Below are 19,206 nucleotides of genomic sequence, written 5' to 3'. Positions count from 1 at the left end.
AGTTCTCTTTTTCTCTGTGTGGACGACTGTGAGGTTGGACCGTCTGGGGCCGGGGAATTGGGTGGAAATGTTATTTGCCGGATTGTCCAGACATCATCATTAGCATTTTGCCCTTTAGATAATGGGAGATAAATATATAATCTGGAATTCATACAGGAGGGGAAGGTTTAGTGTTTCTCTGGATAGTCAAAGAGCAGTGAGTCTGAAAGAGAGAGCTGACATTTTTCCTAGGCTCTGTCCTCATGAAGGATGCCAGGTTAAACTGACTGTTCTCATCAGTTTCTGTCATTTTCTTTATGTTTCCCCCCAAACCTGCTCTATTCAGCAAGATGGGAATACACAAAATAGCAGCTGAGAACGCAGGATTCATCAGCTGTGAGTCTCAACACATCAATTTCCAAGTGTAGCAACTTTAAACACATTGTAGGCTTTTAGTTTCCATAGAAAATAATCTCTCATTGTTTTCAAAAGAAACTGAAAGCACCCCAAATTACCACACTTTTAACATCCTGACATGTTGATGGCCCGCGTTCTTCCCAGATCAAAGTGAGAGTGGCAGAAGACAGAGCGGTGAACGGCTTACTTAAAACATAGTACTTCATATTTGGCAGGAATTACTGTAGTGAAAAGAGACAAGGTGACTTTCTAACACACACACACACACACATACACACACACACACACGCACACACACACACATATATATATATATATATATATATATTAGTTTGGCAGGGATCTGAAGAGCTAAAAACTAATTTAGGATGACATAAATGCTCTTATCTTTCTCTCTGCCACCCTTCCTTTCCCAGCCACGTGAAGAGTTTTTGACAGAAGACTTGTTTTTACTCGGGGGTGACGGTCTGAATCCTGTGTCATGCTCAACTGTTCTGTTGACGCTCATCTTAGAATCTGGAGGATTATCTGGATTTAAACAGCAAAGTCATACACTGCAAGCATCTTTCTTCCTTGATGGGGGGTAGCCCTGCAAGAACGTTGGTGCCTTTTAAGGAAATGAGATCTAGCCAATGTTAACCTGGGACAAGAAAGCAATGATGTCATTCAGGGACCCCGCATTGTTACGACCCTTTAGAAAACCTCAACAAACTAGGCATCAGGCACTGAGTCATCTTTAAAAACAGGCAATGGTTTTGCAGAGACACCTATGGTAACTGAAGATTGAGGACAAGTGAGTATGTGGCAAAATTCCTAGGCAATTCTACTCCATCCATGAGTTGGGGCAGTGTTTCAAGCAGTCTGTTGGGATGGAAATTTTTATCTTATAGAAAGTTTTTTAAAGAGAAAAGGAACTTGCTTTTTCTACTTTTGGTTTGGGTCAAAAATCAGATGTAATTATTCATTATGTAACGGGATTGCAGGCAATCACCTGCTCCGTTTACAGTGGACGTATGTGTGGCCTCTTAGCCAATTTGATAGCATTATGTTTTCGTTTGTTTGTTTTCTTTTCTTTTGATAAAGGTGGAAACACTCTGAAAAGGTACTCTTAGGAAAAGAACAGTAATACAATCAGACGGGGGTTGGCAAACTCTGGCAACGGCACATGGAGTTAGGGGAGAGTTTTACGTTTTAAACAGTTGAAAAAAATCAAAAGAATAACATTTCATGACGCAGGAAAAGTACATAAAATTCAAATCTCTGTGTCCACAATTAAAGACGCCTGGAACAAAGCCATGCGCATTTGTTTACACGCTGTCTGTGGCTGCTTTTGAATTACAACGGCAACGTTGAGAAGTTGTAACAGACTGTTTGACCCACAAAATCAAAAATATTTACTATCTGGTTCTTGACAGAAAGTTTTCTGGTCTCTGTAATAGAAGATATTTGGGAAAGCAGAAATATGAGGACAGGTTAGGAGACCAAGGAGATGTGGGTTTTGTACACTTCGTTAGAAGACGAATTCAGGAAGGAGGGGAACCAACTACTCTCCCTTGCTGATAAGGACAGAATTAGGTAAGGTGAATTGATGCTACAAAAAGGATGACTGAGGTTTTATGCAGTATTTGGGAAATATGGCCAACTGTGATGTTTAGTAGAGAGCAGTCAAGGGAAGGATGTTAGACTAGGCATCAGGAGACCAAGCGCCTAGTCCTGGCCCTGCAACTAACTAGCCGTGTGACTTGAGACCCTCTGAGCCTCAGCATCAGTTCTTGTCAAATGATTGTAATACGCCAATTTCATTTTCTGCCAGAGTGTATGTTGGGGGCTGAGGGTATGGTTCAAGTTTAATAGTAATATAAAAGTGCTTTAAATGGAAAAGCGTACAGTTCTAAACAAATAGAAGACTCTAACCAGTTACTGTATGTACCCTATAAGGATAAAAACATGGTAGAGTTGGCATAACACAGGTGAGGAACACTACGCTGGTTACATGATTTAGAAACTTAGGGATCCAGAGGGATTTCTGGCATTGCAGGCAATGAAAGTACTTGAGCTGCCCAAGGATAACAGACAGCTTCCTGAGCAGGAAGCTCTCTTGCGTTTCACAGCCAAATTCTTCTCAACCCGTCTTCCCTATAGGAACCATTTGGGCCAGGGGCTGAGTAACGCACAAAATAGTCCCCTAGTGGTTTGTGCAGCTTTTCAGAGGAATTCATTTGAGGATGTTTCGTACACTGGGAGAATCTGGCATCGGGAGAATCTGCTGGAAGAGTGTATCATAAAAGATCTCTGACCTCAGCTGTGTGAACAGGAACTGGGGGACCTCTCCTCAGCTGGTAAAGGCTCACGTCTTCCATTTTGCCAGAGGGCTGGTGTTATGCTGATTTACACCCACCCACAGGCTGGGTCTATGGAAGAATTTGTCATGGGGCTGAACGTTTCCAAATTGCTCATTTCTGGAAAGACTTCATGCGGGTTTCAACATGCAAGGAAGATAATTTGGCCTATTTGTTGCAGTTCCTGGCAGGCCTGAACCCAGTGCCTGTCCATAAATGTCCTGCAGTAGACGCTTCAATTTCAGGACCTGTCATGTTCCAGTGGAACACAGGGTCGTGTACGGGCTAGTGTGGGCTCAGGCCTTAAACACTTCGGCCTCCTTAACAGGAAGGCTTTGATTTTTACGTTGTCCGTCTGTTCTCCCTGATGGCTTGTCTTCTAGGTAGGCACAATCACGTGTTGCTCCTGACGGCACTTTTCTCTGTGTTTTCAATGCACTGTTTGTGTCCCTGCAGCTCCGTAATAAATAATATACTGCCTTTCATCTTTAAAGTGATTTATACACATTAATTAATCCTCACCATACTCTGGAGTTTCTGAACGTTAATAACCATCATACTCCCAGGTTTTACTTAGGAAACCAAGACCCAGAAAGAGAACAACTTTTTAAAGCTAAGGAGAAAGGCATCCCTGGGGTCATGACCAGTCCTCCAGATCGTGACCCCTCACCATGCTTGCAGACCCGTCATCACCTCTGGAGAGTAGCCCTGTAGCCCTCTATGCACCACCACTACTGCTGGGTGAATCGGCCCATTCCATCACTCATTTTGAGTCATAAGCAATTTTTCAGTACTCCAGGGTCGAAGCATAATCTTACCTAAAGCATACATAATAGGAAGTGATGGATTATAAACTAATAAGCCATCCTAAGATGGTCGGGTCCAGCTTCCAGTAGCCTCCAGACTGAGGATACACATATGTTTCCTAATCCATCATTTACAAGTTACACACCCAATTAAACCATTAAACTCTCGCTACAGGGTTTTCCATGATCACCCTACAGAAAGGTATTATATTTTAACTATCAAGCTCGATAACTCAGGCACTAGCCATCTATCCCTCTCCTGCGAGTGGAGAAGGAGGTACACAAGGGATGGTATTGGCAGAGGCAGGCAGTGCCTCAATTTCCATATTTGGGCCTCTTCATGGTGCCCACCGGCCCAGCAGAACAATAAGCCTGAGAGGTGAGCTCATGGACCCTTTTTGAAGTTTCTGACACAAAGCTGAATCATGCCAGGACCCCAAAGACATGTTCAATTTGCTTCCACCAACCCCTCCCCTTCTCCTCCCCAACAGCTACCTGGGGAAGCACACAAAACTACCTTTAATGATACAAAAGATTCCACTCAGGTGATTGAGGGTGCAACAGATGCCTTTCCCCCTCCTCGAGTCAATCCATGACTCCATCCTTCATCAAGAGGTAAGTGAGAAGCAGACATGACCTTCAACTAGGGGTGTGTGGGTATCTGACCTCAGCCCACATGTAGAGCTGGGGTTTAGAGCACAAAGGTGTTTGCAAAGCCCCAGGTAAACATGGTGCGTTTCCCTGGAGTGTCAATTTTCTTACTTCTAGAGGCCATTCCTGAGAGATGCAACTGACGAGGACTGTAAAAACACCTTTTTCTCTATTAAGATGAGCATAGCAACATTATGGGAGAGAGTGAAAACCTCGTATCAGTTCTTGGCCTGTCATGGTTTGCCTTGGGCAGGGCCCCAGATCTCTGGGGGAGCACAGTCCCCCTCCTCTGTCATCAGGCGAGCTTGGGCACAATGGTCTGGGAAGTTCTGGACCAGCTTATTCTCTTGCTGGCTACCGGAGGATGAAGGAAGTGTGAGAGAGAAGGGAGGGCTTACCCTGGGAGAAAGGGCAAAACCAGAATGGTTAGGGTTGGTTTTTATTTTCCCTCTTGGAAATAGGAAGGGTTTCAGCGTAAGTGTTACGAGCTGATTCAGAGCCGGTCTCTTTGCTGCTGGGTTATAGGTTTGCTTTGCAACGTGGCACAGCCAAACTGGAGAGGCCTGACAGAGCAACCCTGAGACCAAGCCAGAACCATCAAGTGTTTTAAATCAACTTTAACAAATGTCACCGTGGCCTCGGCCCGGGCCAGGAGACCTGCCGCTCGCAAGTTCAGGTGACAAAGTAGCAGTGCTGAGGGCGCCTCGTTGCGGCCAGGAGCTGTGGGCAGGCTTTGTGTCGAGCCCAGGATGCTCAGATGCATGGGGCACCCTGTCCCTGAACTCTTGGCATCTGCTGGTTCCCATAGTTACAAGGCCACATCCCATGGATGCAAATCAGCATCCCTGGCATTCAAAGAAAGACACCCCAGCAACTTCACCAATCTGCTATCCTAAGTCATACCTTGAGCTCCCACCCAGAATCACAGCTGGCGTGGGAGGTGCACCTGACTCAGATTCAGCAGCATGCGGGATGAGACTTGAGGCTACAGGGACAGAGGCAAAGGAGGGGACTTGGGCAAGATCCACTGGGTCTGGGTGACCTGATTCCCTATGAAGACCTGGTTGGGTGCTCTAGCCTCTCTATCCTGTTTCTGTTCTCCAGCTCTAAAAATCATCTAGCTGCTTTGGCTTTCCATCCAATATGATGTTCTAGGCGTGCTGATTTGCTTCTCTTCTTCTATTTGGTTTTTGTCTGAAGTTAACCAATGCTGCGTGAATGTCAGAGCACAGACCTGGGTTAAAATCCAAGATGGAGGAGACCAGAAGGCTACTTGAGGAGTGAGGGATGGGTTGGCAGGAATGACAATTTTCAACTTATCTCCAAGAGAGAATACAGTAAGGATGCTTAATTTCACTTCTGATAAATGTCATTTAGAATCATGAAGGAGGAACTCATCAGACTGAAATGGATTTCAGGAGGAAAAAAGCACTCCCATCCATCACTCATTTTTACATCTTTCAGGAGCCAACAAGCCAACGGTACAGACAACAGAGGCCCTCGACATTCACAAGTCGGCGACATGGCCCCCACCTGCTCACAGCTGCCCTGACTTACCTATGAAATACGCCAGCAGGATGGCCAAGACGAGGGCCGCGGCGATGGCCGACAGGGCGGCGCATTTCCAGCTGCAGTATTTGGAGGGCTTCTTCAGCTTGAAGGCCTTCCTGGAGAAGGTATTCCGGGGCAGCAGGCGGGGTGGTGGTGTGTAAACGGTCCCTGAGGTCAAAGGGTATCCCGGAGAGGAGCTGCTAAACAGGGGTGTGCTTCCCGAGGACGTCTTGAAGAGGAAGTGCCTGTCAGGGAAAGGGAAAGGGTCAGGATCCACATCGTGGTTATTGAGGACCATCCAGCTGGTTTTTTCCCCCCACTCTGCTTTCTATAGCACTAATATAGTTCTGATTATCTACCCAACCGTGTCATGGGCAAAGGGGCGAATGTTACATTTGATGGTGACATAAACTAATTCCATAAACTCACATCATTTCATGTTTTCACATATACGTCTGGATTTTATCTTCCACAATAATCCTGCCACATATGCAAAGCAAATATGGAAACTGAGTTACTGTTGCTCACTCAGAGATGCTGGCCATGATATGGTGAAGATGGTGCTGAGCTCTATCAGGTATTGGGACCTATTATTTAAAGGCACTTGAAGAACAGACTTGTGGTTGCCAAGGGTGGGGAAGGGGTAGGGGAGGGATAGGGGAGGGATAGATTGGGAGTTTGGGATTAGCAGATGCAAACTAATATATAGGATGGATAAACAACAAGGTCCTACTGTATAGCACAGGGAACTATATTCAATATCCTGGGATAAACCATAATGGAAAAGAATATGAAAAAGAATATATGTATGTATAACTGAATTGTTTTGCTGTACAGCAGAAATTAACATTGTAAACCAACTGTACGTCAATCAAAAAAAAAAGGCACTTGAAATGTGTTGTCACAACTATCTACAAACTAAATATTATAGTATCCCCATTTAAGATATGAGAAATCAGCCTTGGCAAAGTCAAGCAACCGTTCAAGGATTTAAACCCCAAGCTCTGTCTTACACTGAAGTCTGTGCTCTTAAGTGTCATCCTAAACTGTCTCTCTTGAGCCTTCTTTCTGGGCTGTTTTCCCCTTTCACTTGCCTCCTGTTCTGAGACCACCCCTCTAGGTCATTTTTTATTTTCCGCATCCTTTTTTTTTTTTTTTAATTGAAGTATAGTTGATTTACAATGCTGTGTTAGTTTCAGGCGTACAGCACAGTGATTATATATAAACATACATATCTATATGTATGTATATATATTCTTTTCCAGATTATTTTCCATTATAGGTTATTACAAGACACTGAACATAGTTCCCTGTGCTATACAGTAAATCCTTGTTGTTTATCTATTTTATATATAGTAGTGTATATCTGTTAATCCCAAACTTCTAATTTACCTCTCCCCCACCCTTTTCCCCTTTGGTAACCGCAAGTTTGCTTTCAAGATCACAATTCTTTCTTTGGAAATATCTTTGTCTGCCAACTGAACAAGGTGCCCCTTGTCTAGTACTATGGTATGTCAACAGGATAATGCGCTGTACTGTTGACCCTTAATAGAACCCTTTCTCAGGGGTCAGGAGCCTGTCACTCTAAGGACACATCAAAGACCATAAATTCTCCCCAACAGATTTTCTCCCTCTTATGTGTGCCATTTCTGAAACTTCAAAGGTGCCATGCCACACCTTGTTTAAAATGACTCGCCTTCCGGAAAATATCTAGTGGATTTCAAAGCACGGGTTCAGCAGAGTCTAGAGTCTGACCACATGGAGGCTGGGGGCTGTGTCTTATTTTGTTCCTTGTTCATCTTTATGGTCCCAGGACCCAACGTCAGTTCAGCATGTAGGGGCGACTTGAATGAATAAATGAAGCTCCCTCATTGTTTAACGAATTTACTCAGTTTCAATTCTAAGATTTTAAAATGTTATACAGGTATTTCCTTTCCCTTCAAGTTTTCATTAGGTGCAATTATACTTATGGACCACACACACTATGGGTCATAATGCTAAATGTTTTACTTGAAACTAAATCTCACGGTGACCCTATGAAGTGAATACTATTTTTACCTTAGTTTTACAAACAAGAAAACCGAAGCCCAGGGTTAGCATGCAGTGTCACTGGGCCTTAAACTCCGGTCTGCCTGACGCTAAAAGCTCTAACGGGACTTACTATACCATATTCTCCTTGCATATGGTGGTTAGCAGGCTTTCCCAGTGGGATTCTGAGGCAAGATCGCTGTCCTTACAAATATTTGTATCTTGGCTGCTTCCAGATAAAACTTTGAAAGTATTTTAATTCTTGACAAAGATCAAAGGAGCCTGAGATCACTGACAACCATGTCAGAAAATGAGTATCTGATTAGTGAATTATTTAGCGTGGCTAACATCAAAATAAACAACCAATACTTAAAACTCTATTTGTGGGGGCTTCCCTGGTGGCGCAGCGTTTGAGAATCTGCCTGTTAATGCAGGGGACACGGGTTCGAGCCCTGGTCTGGGAGGATCCCACATGCCGCGGAGCAGCTAAGCCCATGCGCCACAACTACTGAGCCTGCGCGTCTGGAGCCTGTGCTCCGCAACAAGAGAGGCCGCGACAGTGAGAGGCCCGCGCACCACGATGAAGAGTGGTCCCCGCTCGCCGCAACTGGAGAAAGCCCTCGCACAGAAACGAAGACCCAAAATAAATAAATAAATTAAAAACTTCTGATGTTCAGTGGAACTAAAAAATGGCACTAAAAAAAAAAACTTTATTTGTGCTATAAGAATGTTCAATGATCTGAACACAGCCAAGAGGTTTGATTCTATAAGTAAGGTTTGTACTCCCTGTCCAATAGATGTCTTTGAATGCTCCTGATAAAAAGAGCCTTTGGAGGAGGAGGCAGTAGGCGTTGTGTCTCAAGGAGGCACTTTGGAGCAAGATTCATCTGGATCGGAGTCCTGGCAGTGCCATTCCTGGACAAGGAAGTTCATGTAAGTTACCTGACGCTGCTCTTGACAGCCTTCATTTCCTCATGGGTAAAATGGAGTAAAGTGGGAGTAAGAATAGCACAGGTTGTTGTGGGGATTACACACCATCACGTAGGACAACCACTTAACCAAGGGTGTGTTTCATCGTAAGTACTCGATGCCCTACAAACAGCATTGATTCTTAATTCTTCAGAGAATATAAGGAGGCTGAAACATGAGTTTTACATTTAAAGCTTGACAAACGTTGAGCAAACACCTGAAGAGTTCTCCAGATCATAGATAATAGTCCACTGCCTTATAATTAAGCTAGAACATATACACACCAGAAAGCCAGGGTGATGGAAGAACTCTGGGATTTGACTTAGAACTACTTCAAGTTTACTTCTTGGACAATTCTCCAAGAGTGGGTAGTAAAAACAGGGAATCAAACTTAGAGGAATATACGGACATTGTAAGCCGTCATTAATGAGTGTTTACAAATATACGAACACCAGTTCTCACTCCAACAGAGATCTCACCCATTCCCCTGGCTTCAGCCATCACTGATGGGGCTGGAGTCCCCAGATCTCCATTTCTAGCTCAAGTTCTTTCCTGAGACCCACATTCCAATTGTGTATTGGGCATGTCTTCCTCTACCTTCCTTAACTCTCTTGAACAAGTTGCAACCAAACACGGACTCTTTTCCTTCCCCTCCCCAATCACACTCTTCCTGACTCCTGTTATTTCCAGTCGTCTAGGACACAATCGTCATCTTTACCTCCTCCTTTCCCTCATCTTCTCCTACACGATGGGTTAAAGATCCCTTTCATTTTATTTCTGAAAACTTCTCCCACCAACCCTCTCCTTCATCCCTCTGCTACTTCTCTTCCCAAACCACAAATTCCATCACGCCCTCACTTATAAATCCCTAGGGATTCTCCAGTACTTAGAAGAGGAAACCCAAATCTCAATACGGGACCACACTCTTACAACCACTACTCAGCCTTTTTATCCTCGTCTCCAACCTTATGCTTCCAGCTCCCATGAACTCCATACTTCAGCCACACCAAACAGACACAGTGCTCCGTAACGAGTCTGTTCACGCCACGGTGCCTTTGTGGATGATGTGTAATGCTTTCTGGAATGGCTTTTCTTTTTCTTTCCCACCCATCCCACCCCACCCAACTCCTACTCACCTGCCAACGACCCACCTCGGAAACCTATTCCAACCTTGCCCTCAAGCCCAAGCACCCCGTCACTTTGTGCACTCAAGAAGCTATTTATATACTTGTTTTTATATATGTGTGTGTGTGCATATATATATAAATGTATATACAAACAATACTTATATAAATAATATATAACATATTATATACTATGTTATGTTATGTAAATATGTTTAATGTGTCTGTCCCAAACCAAATTTACACTTGACAGCGGTATTACTATCTTGGTACTTCCAGAATCTAAACAGCAGGGCCACAACATCAGTCACAGTTGTGGACAGAATCAATAAAGCGAAAGCAGGAATGTTTTAGCAACATGAGAGAAATCACAAGGTGAAGATTAAGAAGTTTAAATTGACTTTAGTTATTTTTTAATGCACTCATTTATAAGAAATAATAGAAGAATATGATTATTATTTCTTATATAGTAAGTCTCCTACACACGAACCTTCAAGTTGTGAACTTTCAAAGGTGCGAACATGTGTTTGCCTGTCCAATCACGTAAGTTAGTTCACGTGTCTCACGTATGTTGTCACGTGCGTGCATCCTCTACGAGTGGTTGTGCTTTTGTGTACTTTACTATAAAATACTGTAGAGAGGACAGTGGTACAGTATCTTTATTTCAAGCCCAGAACCTGTGCCATCCACGTCAGGCGTGAGTGAAATTGCAGCTCGCCCTCCGTCTCCTGTTGCTGACGATCCTTCAGCTCCACCATCTCCCACCTCCTCTCCCTCCTCCAGTCAGTAACTCTCCTTGCCTGTTCACTCGATGCCAGCCCCTGTATGCCAGCTATTGTACTGTACGACTGTACTCTTCAAGGTACTGTACCATACGATTAAAAATGTTTTATTTTTTTGTGTTTTTTTAATGTATGATTTGTGTGAAAAGTATTATAAACCTATTACAGTACAGTACTATATAGTTGACTGTGTTAGTTGGGTACCCAGGCTAACTTTGCTGGACTTATGAACAAACTGGACTTATGAAAGAGCTCTCAGAACGGAACTCGTTCATATGTAGGGACTTAACTGGGATTGCTTCATGATTGCTTCATGAGATCCTAACACTGTCCCCTTGACAATCCAATCTATTTTTCATACTTCCTTCTAAAAAGAAAGTCAGATTATGTCACGTCATCACCGTCCCCTTCTCCAAGAAAGAAAGAAGGAAGGAAGGAAGGAAGGAAGGAAGGAAGGAAGGAAGGAAGGAAGGAAAGGAAAGGAAAGGAAAGGAAGGAAGGAAGGAAAGGAAGGAAGGAAGGAAGGAAGGAAGGAAGGAAGAAAGAAAGGAGGGAGGGAGGGGAAGGGAAGGAGGGAAGGAAAGAAGGAAGGAAAGTAAAAGAAAAGGCTTCCAATAATACTTAGAATAAAATCAGAAATCCTTCCCATGGCCTACAATTCCCTGCATGATCTGCCCTCTGGCCACCTCTCCAACTGTATCTTCCTCCACTTTATCCTCCTCCCCTCCATGAGTTACACTGTCCTTTTGTTAGTCCTCGTCATATCACATCCAACATATTCCTGTCTCAGGGCCTTTGCACTTGCTGTTCCCTTTGCCTGGAAATAGCTGCACAATTCGTTTCATCATATCATTCAACATTCTGTTCCAGAGTCACTTTCCCAGAGAGATCTTTCCTGCCTCCCTTACTTTTTTCTCTGTCATTCTCTATCCTGTTATAACTGCTTTATTCTTCTTCAGGGTATATGCATTTGTGCTATTTACTGTCTGCCTCCATCATTAGAACTGAATTTTTATGAAGTCCAAAATAATTGGGTTTGTCTAATGTGTTCATCACTGTATCCTAACATCTAGAAAAGAGCCTGGCACAAAGAAGGAAGTCAACAAATCTTTGTTGAGTGAAAGACCTGCAACGTTCCCAAGGCTAAAATCATGAATGCTAAAAGGACAATACTGTGAACATTTTGAATTCTGAAATTAGGATTCCTTCTGCCATGTTGACTCTTGTTTTCCAAACAGATTTATAAGTTTGCATAGTTCATACAGGCAAGTGTCTATATTTATACATACAAGGCCAGATCCTGCCACAGACCAAAAACAACCTGTATACTTTTTGGCACTGTATTATCTTTTCCAGGATACATTTCTCAGGCCGCTCATTGGTACTGTGGTGTCTCTAATGATCACTGTTAAATGAAACTCATTTAGTTATCACATCCCTTGTTTCTAGTTTCTGGTCCTTAGAATTATTAAATCAGAGTACCAAAGACATGTAGTCTCCTCACACAATACAGTTACACCCTGCTGTTATGAATCTCTAGAAGATTACACTCAGCAAATAAAAAAAGAAAGATTCTAGGGCTTCCCTGGTGGTGCAGTGGTTGAGAGTCCGCCTGCCGATGCAGGGGACACGGGTTCGTGCCCCAGTCCGGGAAGATCCCGCATGCCGCGGAGCGGCTGGGCCCGTGAGCCATGGCCGCTGAGCCTGTGCGTTCAGAGTCTGTGCTCCGCGACGGGAGAGGCCTCAACAGCGAGAGGCCCGCGTACCGGGGAAAAAAAAAAAAAAAGAAAGATTCTAAAGAAACGATCTTTAGATTACGTCCCATAAATACCTGCTTTAGGATCACTGGAAGGCTCTGCTAGAAAAGTACAAATTCCTGGGCTGCATCCAGACCTAGGCCTGGGGTCTGGGAGTGTATTGGTGAAGAAGCTTCCTAAGTGATTCTAATGTATGATAAAGTTTAAGAAACTCTACCCTAACCGTCTTTGCAACTTTCAAATACGTCTGACTTATCCAGAACACACTAGATGGTTACTAGATATATTTTTTAAAATGCAAGTTTTGAATGCTGATGTCTTTAGGCGTGAAATGTCATGTCAAAACTTATTTTCAAATGACTCAGCCAAAAGATCTCTCTCTATATAGATATATAAGGCACATGTGGCAAAATGAGAGCAATTGTTGAAACTGGGTGGTTTTTTTTATGTAGTACTATTCTTCCAACTTTTCTGAATGTTTGAAAATTTTCATAGTAACAAGTTGAAAAAATGGAAGCTCTGATTCACCCAAAGGTCGCAGTCACATGAAGCAGGAATAAAGGTAAATAAAATGAAGCAAGACCCACAAGGTGATGGCCTGGCCAGATGGTCAATGGGAGGACCGGGAAGGCTTAGGGAACTTCTCCGGATTTTTCCTGAACTGGCTATTAAGACAGCTTTTCCCCCTCAGGGGCAGGCTGAGGGTGCTCCAAGGGATCATTTGTGATGCCCCAACCGAACGTCTTCCCAGCAGTCGGCCATGGAAGTAGCTCAGCTCAGGACTCCAGGCATCAGAAATGTGTCGTTTCCAAATGCACTTGACATTCTTCAAGCACAACTCAATTGCTCTCAGAATCGGCCACTTGTGCCTCGGAAAGGAAAGGCAAATGAGGGGCCCCTAAAGTGCTGCCCTTGGAGTTTGCTGACACTTGAGGGGAGAGAGAAAATCAGCCCTTGATGCTGCACAAAAAAATAATACTTCTTTTTTTGCGTGCATACATCTTTCCTTCGTAGCCACGTGCGTTATCAAAGCTTCAGTCCCGGGACCCAGCATTCTGCTCGCCCAGGTTAGGGGCTCAGAGGCTGGCTGTCGAATTGAGTAGTAAAGCTAAGGAAGGATGGTTCTTCTCTGTCCTCTGTTCTGTACCCTCGGTCCCAGTGAGCTCTTAGAATAAAGTAATCATCACTTCACCCTAAACTATCAATCTTTTTAGTACATGTCACCACTTCTCCTCTTGTGAAAACATAACTGTTTAATAAAAACTATGAGAGAGCACGCAAACCTAACAGCCATTCCCCCATGCGCTTTACATAACAGCAAAGGCAGGCAGTTTTGAGGCAGAATCTTGGCAAACCAGGCTTTTGCTTCAGATTGGCTTACAAAATTAAGGGCATACCTTTTTCTCTGATGAAACAACCATGGAAGATTTTAAAAAGAAGTCTAACAAACAAGAAACTCATGCCTCACATCCATGTAAGAAGGACCCCATCAATTAAAAACACCGTGCATTTTTTTTTAAACATCATTATTGGAGTATAATTGCTTTACAATGGTGTGTTAGTTTCTGCTGTATAACAAAGTGAATCAGCTATACGTATACATATGTCCCTGTATCTCCTCCCTCTTGCGTCTCCCTCCCACCCTCCCTATCCTACCCCTCTAGGTGGTCACAAAGCACCGAGCTGATCTCCCTGTGCTATGCGGCTGCTTCGTACCAGCTATCTGTTTTACATTTGGTAGTGTATATATGTCCATGCCACTCTCTCGCTTCTTCCCAGCTTACTCTTCCCACTCTCCATGTCCTCAAGTCCATTCTCTACATCTGTGTCTTTATCTCTGTCCTGCCCCTAGGTTCTTCAGAACCTTTTTTTTTATTATTGTTCCATATATATGGGTTAGCATACGGTATTTGTTTTTCTCTTTCTGACTTACTTCACTCTGTATGACAGACTATAGGTCCATCCACCTCACTACAAATAACTCAATTTCCTTTCTTTTTATGGCTGAGTAATATTCCATTGTATATATGTGCCACATCTTCTTTATCCATTCATCTGTCGATGGACACTTAGGTTGCTTCCATGTCCTGTCTATTGTAAATAGAGCTGCAATGAACATTTTGGTTCATGACTCTTTTTGAATTATGGTTTTCTCAGGGTCTATGCCCAGTAGTGGGATTGCTGGGTCGTATGGTAGCTCTATTTTTAGTTTTTTAAGGAACCTCCATGCTGTTCTCCATAGTGGCTGTATCAATTTACATTCCCACCAACAGTGCAAGAGGGTTCCCTTTTCTCCACACCCTCTCCAGCATTCATTGTTTGTAGATTTTTTGATGATGGCCATTCGGACTGGTGTGAGGTGATACCTCATTGTAGTTTTGATTTGCATTTCTCTCATGATTGGTGATGTTGAGCATCCTTTCATGCATCTGTTGGCAATCTGTATATCTTCTTTGGAGAAATGTCTATTTAGGTCTTCTGCCCATTTTTGCATTGGGTTGTTTGTTTTTTGATATTGAGCTGCATGAGCTGCTTGTATATTTCACTGTGCATTTTTATTTTATTCTTGCGATAGAGATGGAGTTCGACTGATCTAGAGCAGAAGCTTTGAGAAGCAGTGGCTGGCTAAATTATTTGAGGCCCCAACAAAAGATTTCTCTTCCTTCTCTCCTGAGTCAATTGTGAATAAACTCACTCATTAACCTGAAAACCTACCAAAGAAACAAAGAAACAAATATGGAAAATCCCTTAACACCAAGTACCATTTTGTTTTTCAGCTTGCAACCAGTGGGATCCTAAGAGGCAGTCGCCCTCTTTTTTCTTGGTTTAGCTGTATTCCCAGGGTGAACTCCCAGCAGGGCTTCGAAAAGGAAATGTACTAGAGAAACAACTGTACAGAGGACAAGTTTTTGTTTCCTTCCTCTCGCTCTCTCTCAATCTGGATCCCGCTCTCTCATCACAGAGCACCATGCAACTAACCAGGACGACTAAGGACAACAGTGCAGCCGCTGTCTTTGCTCATGAAGTCAGCTGCAGCCAACGTTCTCCTTGAAACCGAGTGAACGCCTTGAATGGTCTCCAGGTAGCACCGTGTGCAAAAAAGCAGCTCTGGTTATCAGGGAAACCAGGTATTGATTGTTGCTCTACCGAGAAAATTGACTTCTCCAGAAAACAAACTCAGAGATATTCAGAGTAGCGGATGAAAGTATTGATACGCCATCCATTAACCCCTGAAAGATTTTGAGTATTATACGGGCTGTTGCTGAAATTTGATAAAAAGCCAGAGAAAGGAGAGAGGCAGAAGTACACCAGGAGTTGGGGGGTGGTGATCAGTACAGAAGATCCCATCCCATCTCACTGGCGCTGGCCATGCCCTTTGAAGCGCTAGGTTTATTGTGTCTAAAGGATTTAGTTTAATAAAGAGGCAGCCCATATATACGTTGTTAGCATACGGTATTTGTTTTTCTCTTTCTGACTTAGGGGGAAGGGTAAGCTGGAACAAAGTGAGAGAGTGGCAGTGACATACATACACTACCAAATGTAAAACAGATAGCTAGTGGGAAGCAGCCGCACAGCACAGGGAGATCAGCTCGGTGCTTTGTGACCACCTAGACGGGTAGGATAGGGAGGGTGGGAGGGAGACGCAAGAGGGAGGAGATACAGGGACATATGTATACGTATAGCTGATTCACTTTGTTATACAGCAGAAACTAACACACCATTGTACAGCAATTATACTCCAATAAAGATGGTAAAGGAAAAAATAAAAAATTAAAAAAAAATTTTTAAAAGAGGCAGCCCATAAAGGGCACTGTAGCATGTAAAGTTGCTATAATTAGATTTTCAGGAGAAATGATAAAACATTTAGCTGGAGAGAGGTTAAATAACCACCACACTTTCTGGCATTGCTATTGTGCTCTCCAATCTGAGAAGGAATGGTGGTGGTAGAGGGGAAACTCGAAGAGTGGGTGAGATGGGCGGGGGGAGGGGGAGGGGGAGAGAGAGAGAGAGAGAGAGAGAGAGAGAGAGAGAGAGAGAAGGAGGGAGAAAGAGAGAGAAGGGAGAGAGAGACACACATAGGGCATGCAGAGAAAAAGAAAACAGAAAAAGAGACAAGCTTCCAGGATGAGATGGAAAAACCATGAGATAATGAGAAAGATGATGTTGGATACCATACTGTTCAGCCACTATTTATTTATTTATTTATTACCCGTGCCACGCAGCATGTGGGATCTTAGTTCCCCAACCAGGGATCGAACCCACACCCTTGCATTAGAAGCATGGAGTCTTAACCACTGGACGCCCAGGGAAGCCCCCCAACCACTTTTTGAATAGCAAAACTAAGCAATCTTTTAAGTGTCGTGCCTTTATTTTCCTATTTGCAAATGTAAGAGGTACACATTACAAAAGAAAGACCAAGTATATAAGTTAAAAAAAAAAAACAGAAAGCAAAGGTCTCCCGTACTCTGAGAGAGACTGGTAAACATTTGATGATTAGAGTCAGACTTTTTCCCTATATATAAACATTCTCTTATTATTATTATTAATTTAATTCTTTTTGAAACCAGTAAGGTATTGAGTGTACAGATTCTGAACTTGGGCGACCAAGGTTTGGATCCTGGCATTGGGCAAGTTACTTACCCCTCTAAGTCCCTGTGGCCTCACCTTTAAAGGGAAAGATGGCTCGTACCTACTTTATAGGCTTGTTAGGGGGATTGGATGAATTTATTTACGTGAAAGCCTTAACACTGAGCTTGACGTCCAGTGAGTGATCAATAAATGTAGCTATTAATCGCTTGAAGGCAGGAATCATGTCTATCTTGCTCTTTACTAGATCTCCTTGACCTACACAGTGCCCAGCTCATTTAAAATATATGTAAAGTGAATGCGTTGTCCTAATTAGCACAGTGACTAGAGCATTGCTGGCAGCTCCACCCCTCAAAAATAATTTTATTAGGAAGGGAAGGGATGGAGGACATCACTAATATGTTTCTTCTCCTCTTCCGGTTGGGAATTTATGCTTGGGTTGAGAGGTGAACTGTTGCTTTAAAAACAAAACTTTAAAAATGTTTAAAAAAACCTGCTACTTCCCAAGTTTGCAGAAGCAGCCAGTAACCCAATTAGTATAATGAAAAGCCCATTTCATATCATGAGTCCCTAAGCTTAGACTCAAACCAATTTTGATGCAATGAGAAATAGGCTTTCAAGGTTTCTGACCCCTGAACCTTTTAGATCAGAGGGGACCGTCATTACATTTGCATATGCCATGAGCAACAGGAAGATCCTCTATTTTGCCCTCTTCAAAATGTGCAGTCATACCAAAAATACTCACAGCTGGAATAATTAGCAACTCAATTTATTGCCTTCCATTTTATAAATAGAAGCTTGATATTTAAATAGCGTCACACTGTGATATAACATAGCCCTTCTCATGGAAACACTTTGTTTTTCTTTTCCCCCTATGAAATGATATACTGTTCAGTGTGACAGGCAAAGTCTCAGGAGGTCACTAAAGAAACCTGGTGTTTTGTGAGCAAATCCACTTCAGAGTCTTTGGGATGAGATAAGGAGTCTTCGCCCTCCCTCAAACCACCGCCCCCCCCCGCCGCCCCCCGCCAGTTGTTCACTTCTTGACTTTTTTTTTTTTTTTCACGCACGCGCGCTGACTCCTCCCCTCCGTCAGTTCCCTCCAGACTCCCACTTCTTGACTTTTTTCAAGTTAATTGGTAAGAGTCTTAATATAGTAGAGGAAAAAAAAACAAAGACTTCTGACTTTGATTTCAAACATGACCTTGAATCCACCATACACTATAATATGGTGACTTCAAACTTGACCTTGAATCCACCCTACACTATAATACGGGAGTGCAGAGACAGCCATCTGAAATAGACTTGCATTTGTGTTCACTGGCAGCCAGAGGTGGATGCAGACAGAATGCATGCCATCAGATACAATCAAGGAGCAGAATGACTTCTCCTGCTGTGTTTACTGCCTGTACCATTCAGAGAGTCAAAGAATTTTCGAGCTGGAAGGAACCTTACAGTATGTCCCTTTATCATATTCTGCTTCACGCTATTACATCTGTCCTGTGTGTTTGCCTTGTCTCTCCAGTCAAATTACAAGCTTCTCCACAGCAGGTCCTATATCTTTTGATTCCTAGTATTCTTCTCTGTCCATAGTACGTGTTCAACAAATGTCTGCTGAAGGAACACGCAAATTACGGTTTAATGGAAAATGTACAGGCTTTGGAGTGAGGCACGTCTGGATTGGAATCTCAACTCCACAAGGAGCTGCATGACGTTGGGAATGCCAAATAATCTCTCTGAGCCTCAGATGCCTCCTCTAAAGGATGGATAAATAATAATACGTACATTACAGAACTGTTGGAAGGGCTGAAAGAGGTAATAGAATTTGTGAGCACAGAAGCTGGCCTATAGGAGGTGTTTAATCCATGTATGTATTGTATTTTTTCCTCATCCCTGGAAAGAATACCTAAAATATGGGGGCTTCCCTGGTGGCGCAGTGGCTGAGAGTCCGCCTGCCGATGCAGGGGATACGGATTCGTGCCCTGGTCCGGGAAGATCCCACATGCCGCGGAGCGGCTGGGCCCGTGAGCCATGGCCGCTGGGCCTGCGCGTCCGGAGCCTGTGCTCTGCAATGGGAGAGGCCACAACAGTGAGAGGCCTGTGTACCAGAAAAAAAAAAAAAAATCTAAAATATGAAGTTATGAGTCAACCGATATTTATTGGGCACATGGATAGAATGGTGAATTAAGTCCTTACCCTCATGGGGGATTTCTAAT

General features: G+C 43.3%; 1 protein-coding gene across 1 annotated transcript in view; it reads right to left on the bottom strand.

Moving 5' to 3' along the window:
• TENM2 (teneurin transmembrane protein 2) overlaps positions 1-19,206 on the bottom strand; it is a 1,157,329-nt gene that overhangs the window by 281,110 nt on the left and 857,013 nt on the right. Inside the window, 1 exon segment of the mRNA XM_060144169.1 lies at positions 5,750-5,988. Coding sequence (XP_060000152.1) covers positions 5,750-5,988 — 239 coding nt within the window.

The sequence above is a fragment of the Lagenorhynchus albirostris genome, chromosome 3 (assembly GCF_949774975.1).
Source record: "Lagenorhynchus albirostris chromosome 3, mLagAlb1.1, whole genome shotgun sequence".
NCBI lineage: Eukaryota > Metazoa > Chordata > Mammalia > Artiodactyla > Delphinidae > Lagenorhynchus > Lagenorhynchus albirostris.
Note: the sequence above shows the minus strand (reverse complement) of the source record. Positions and strands in the feature narration are given on the sequence as shown.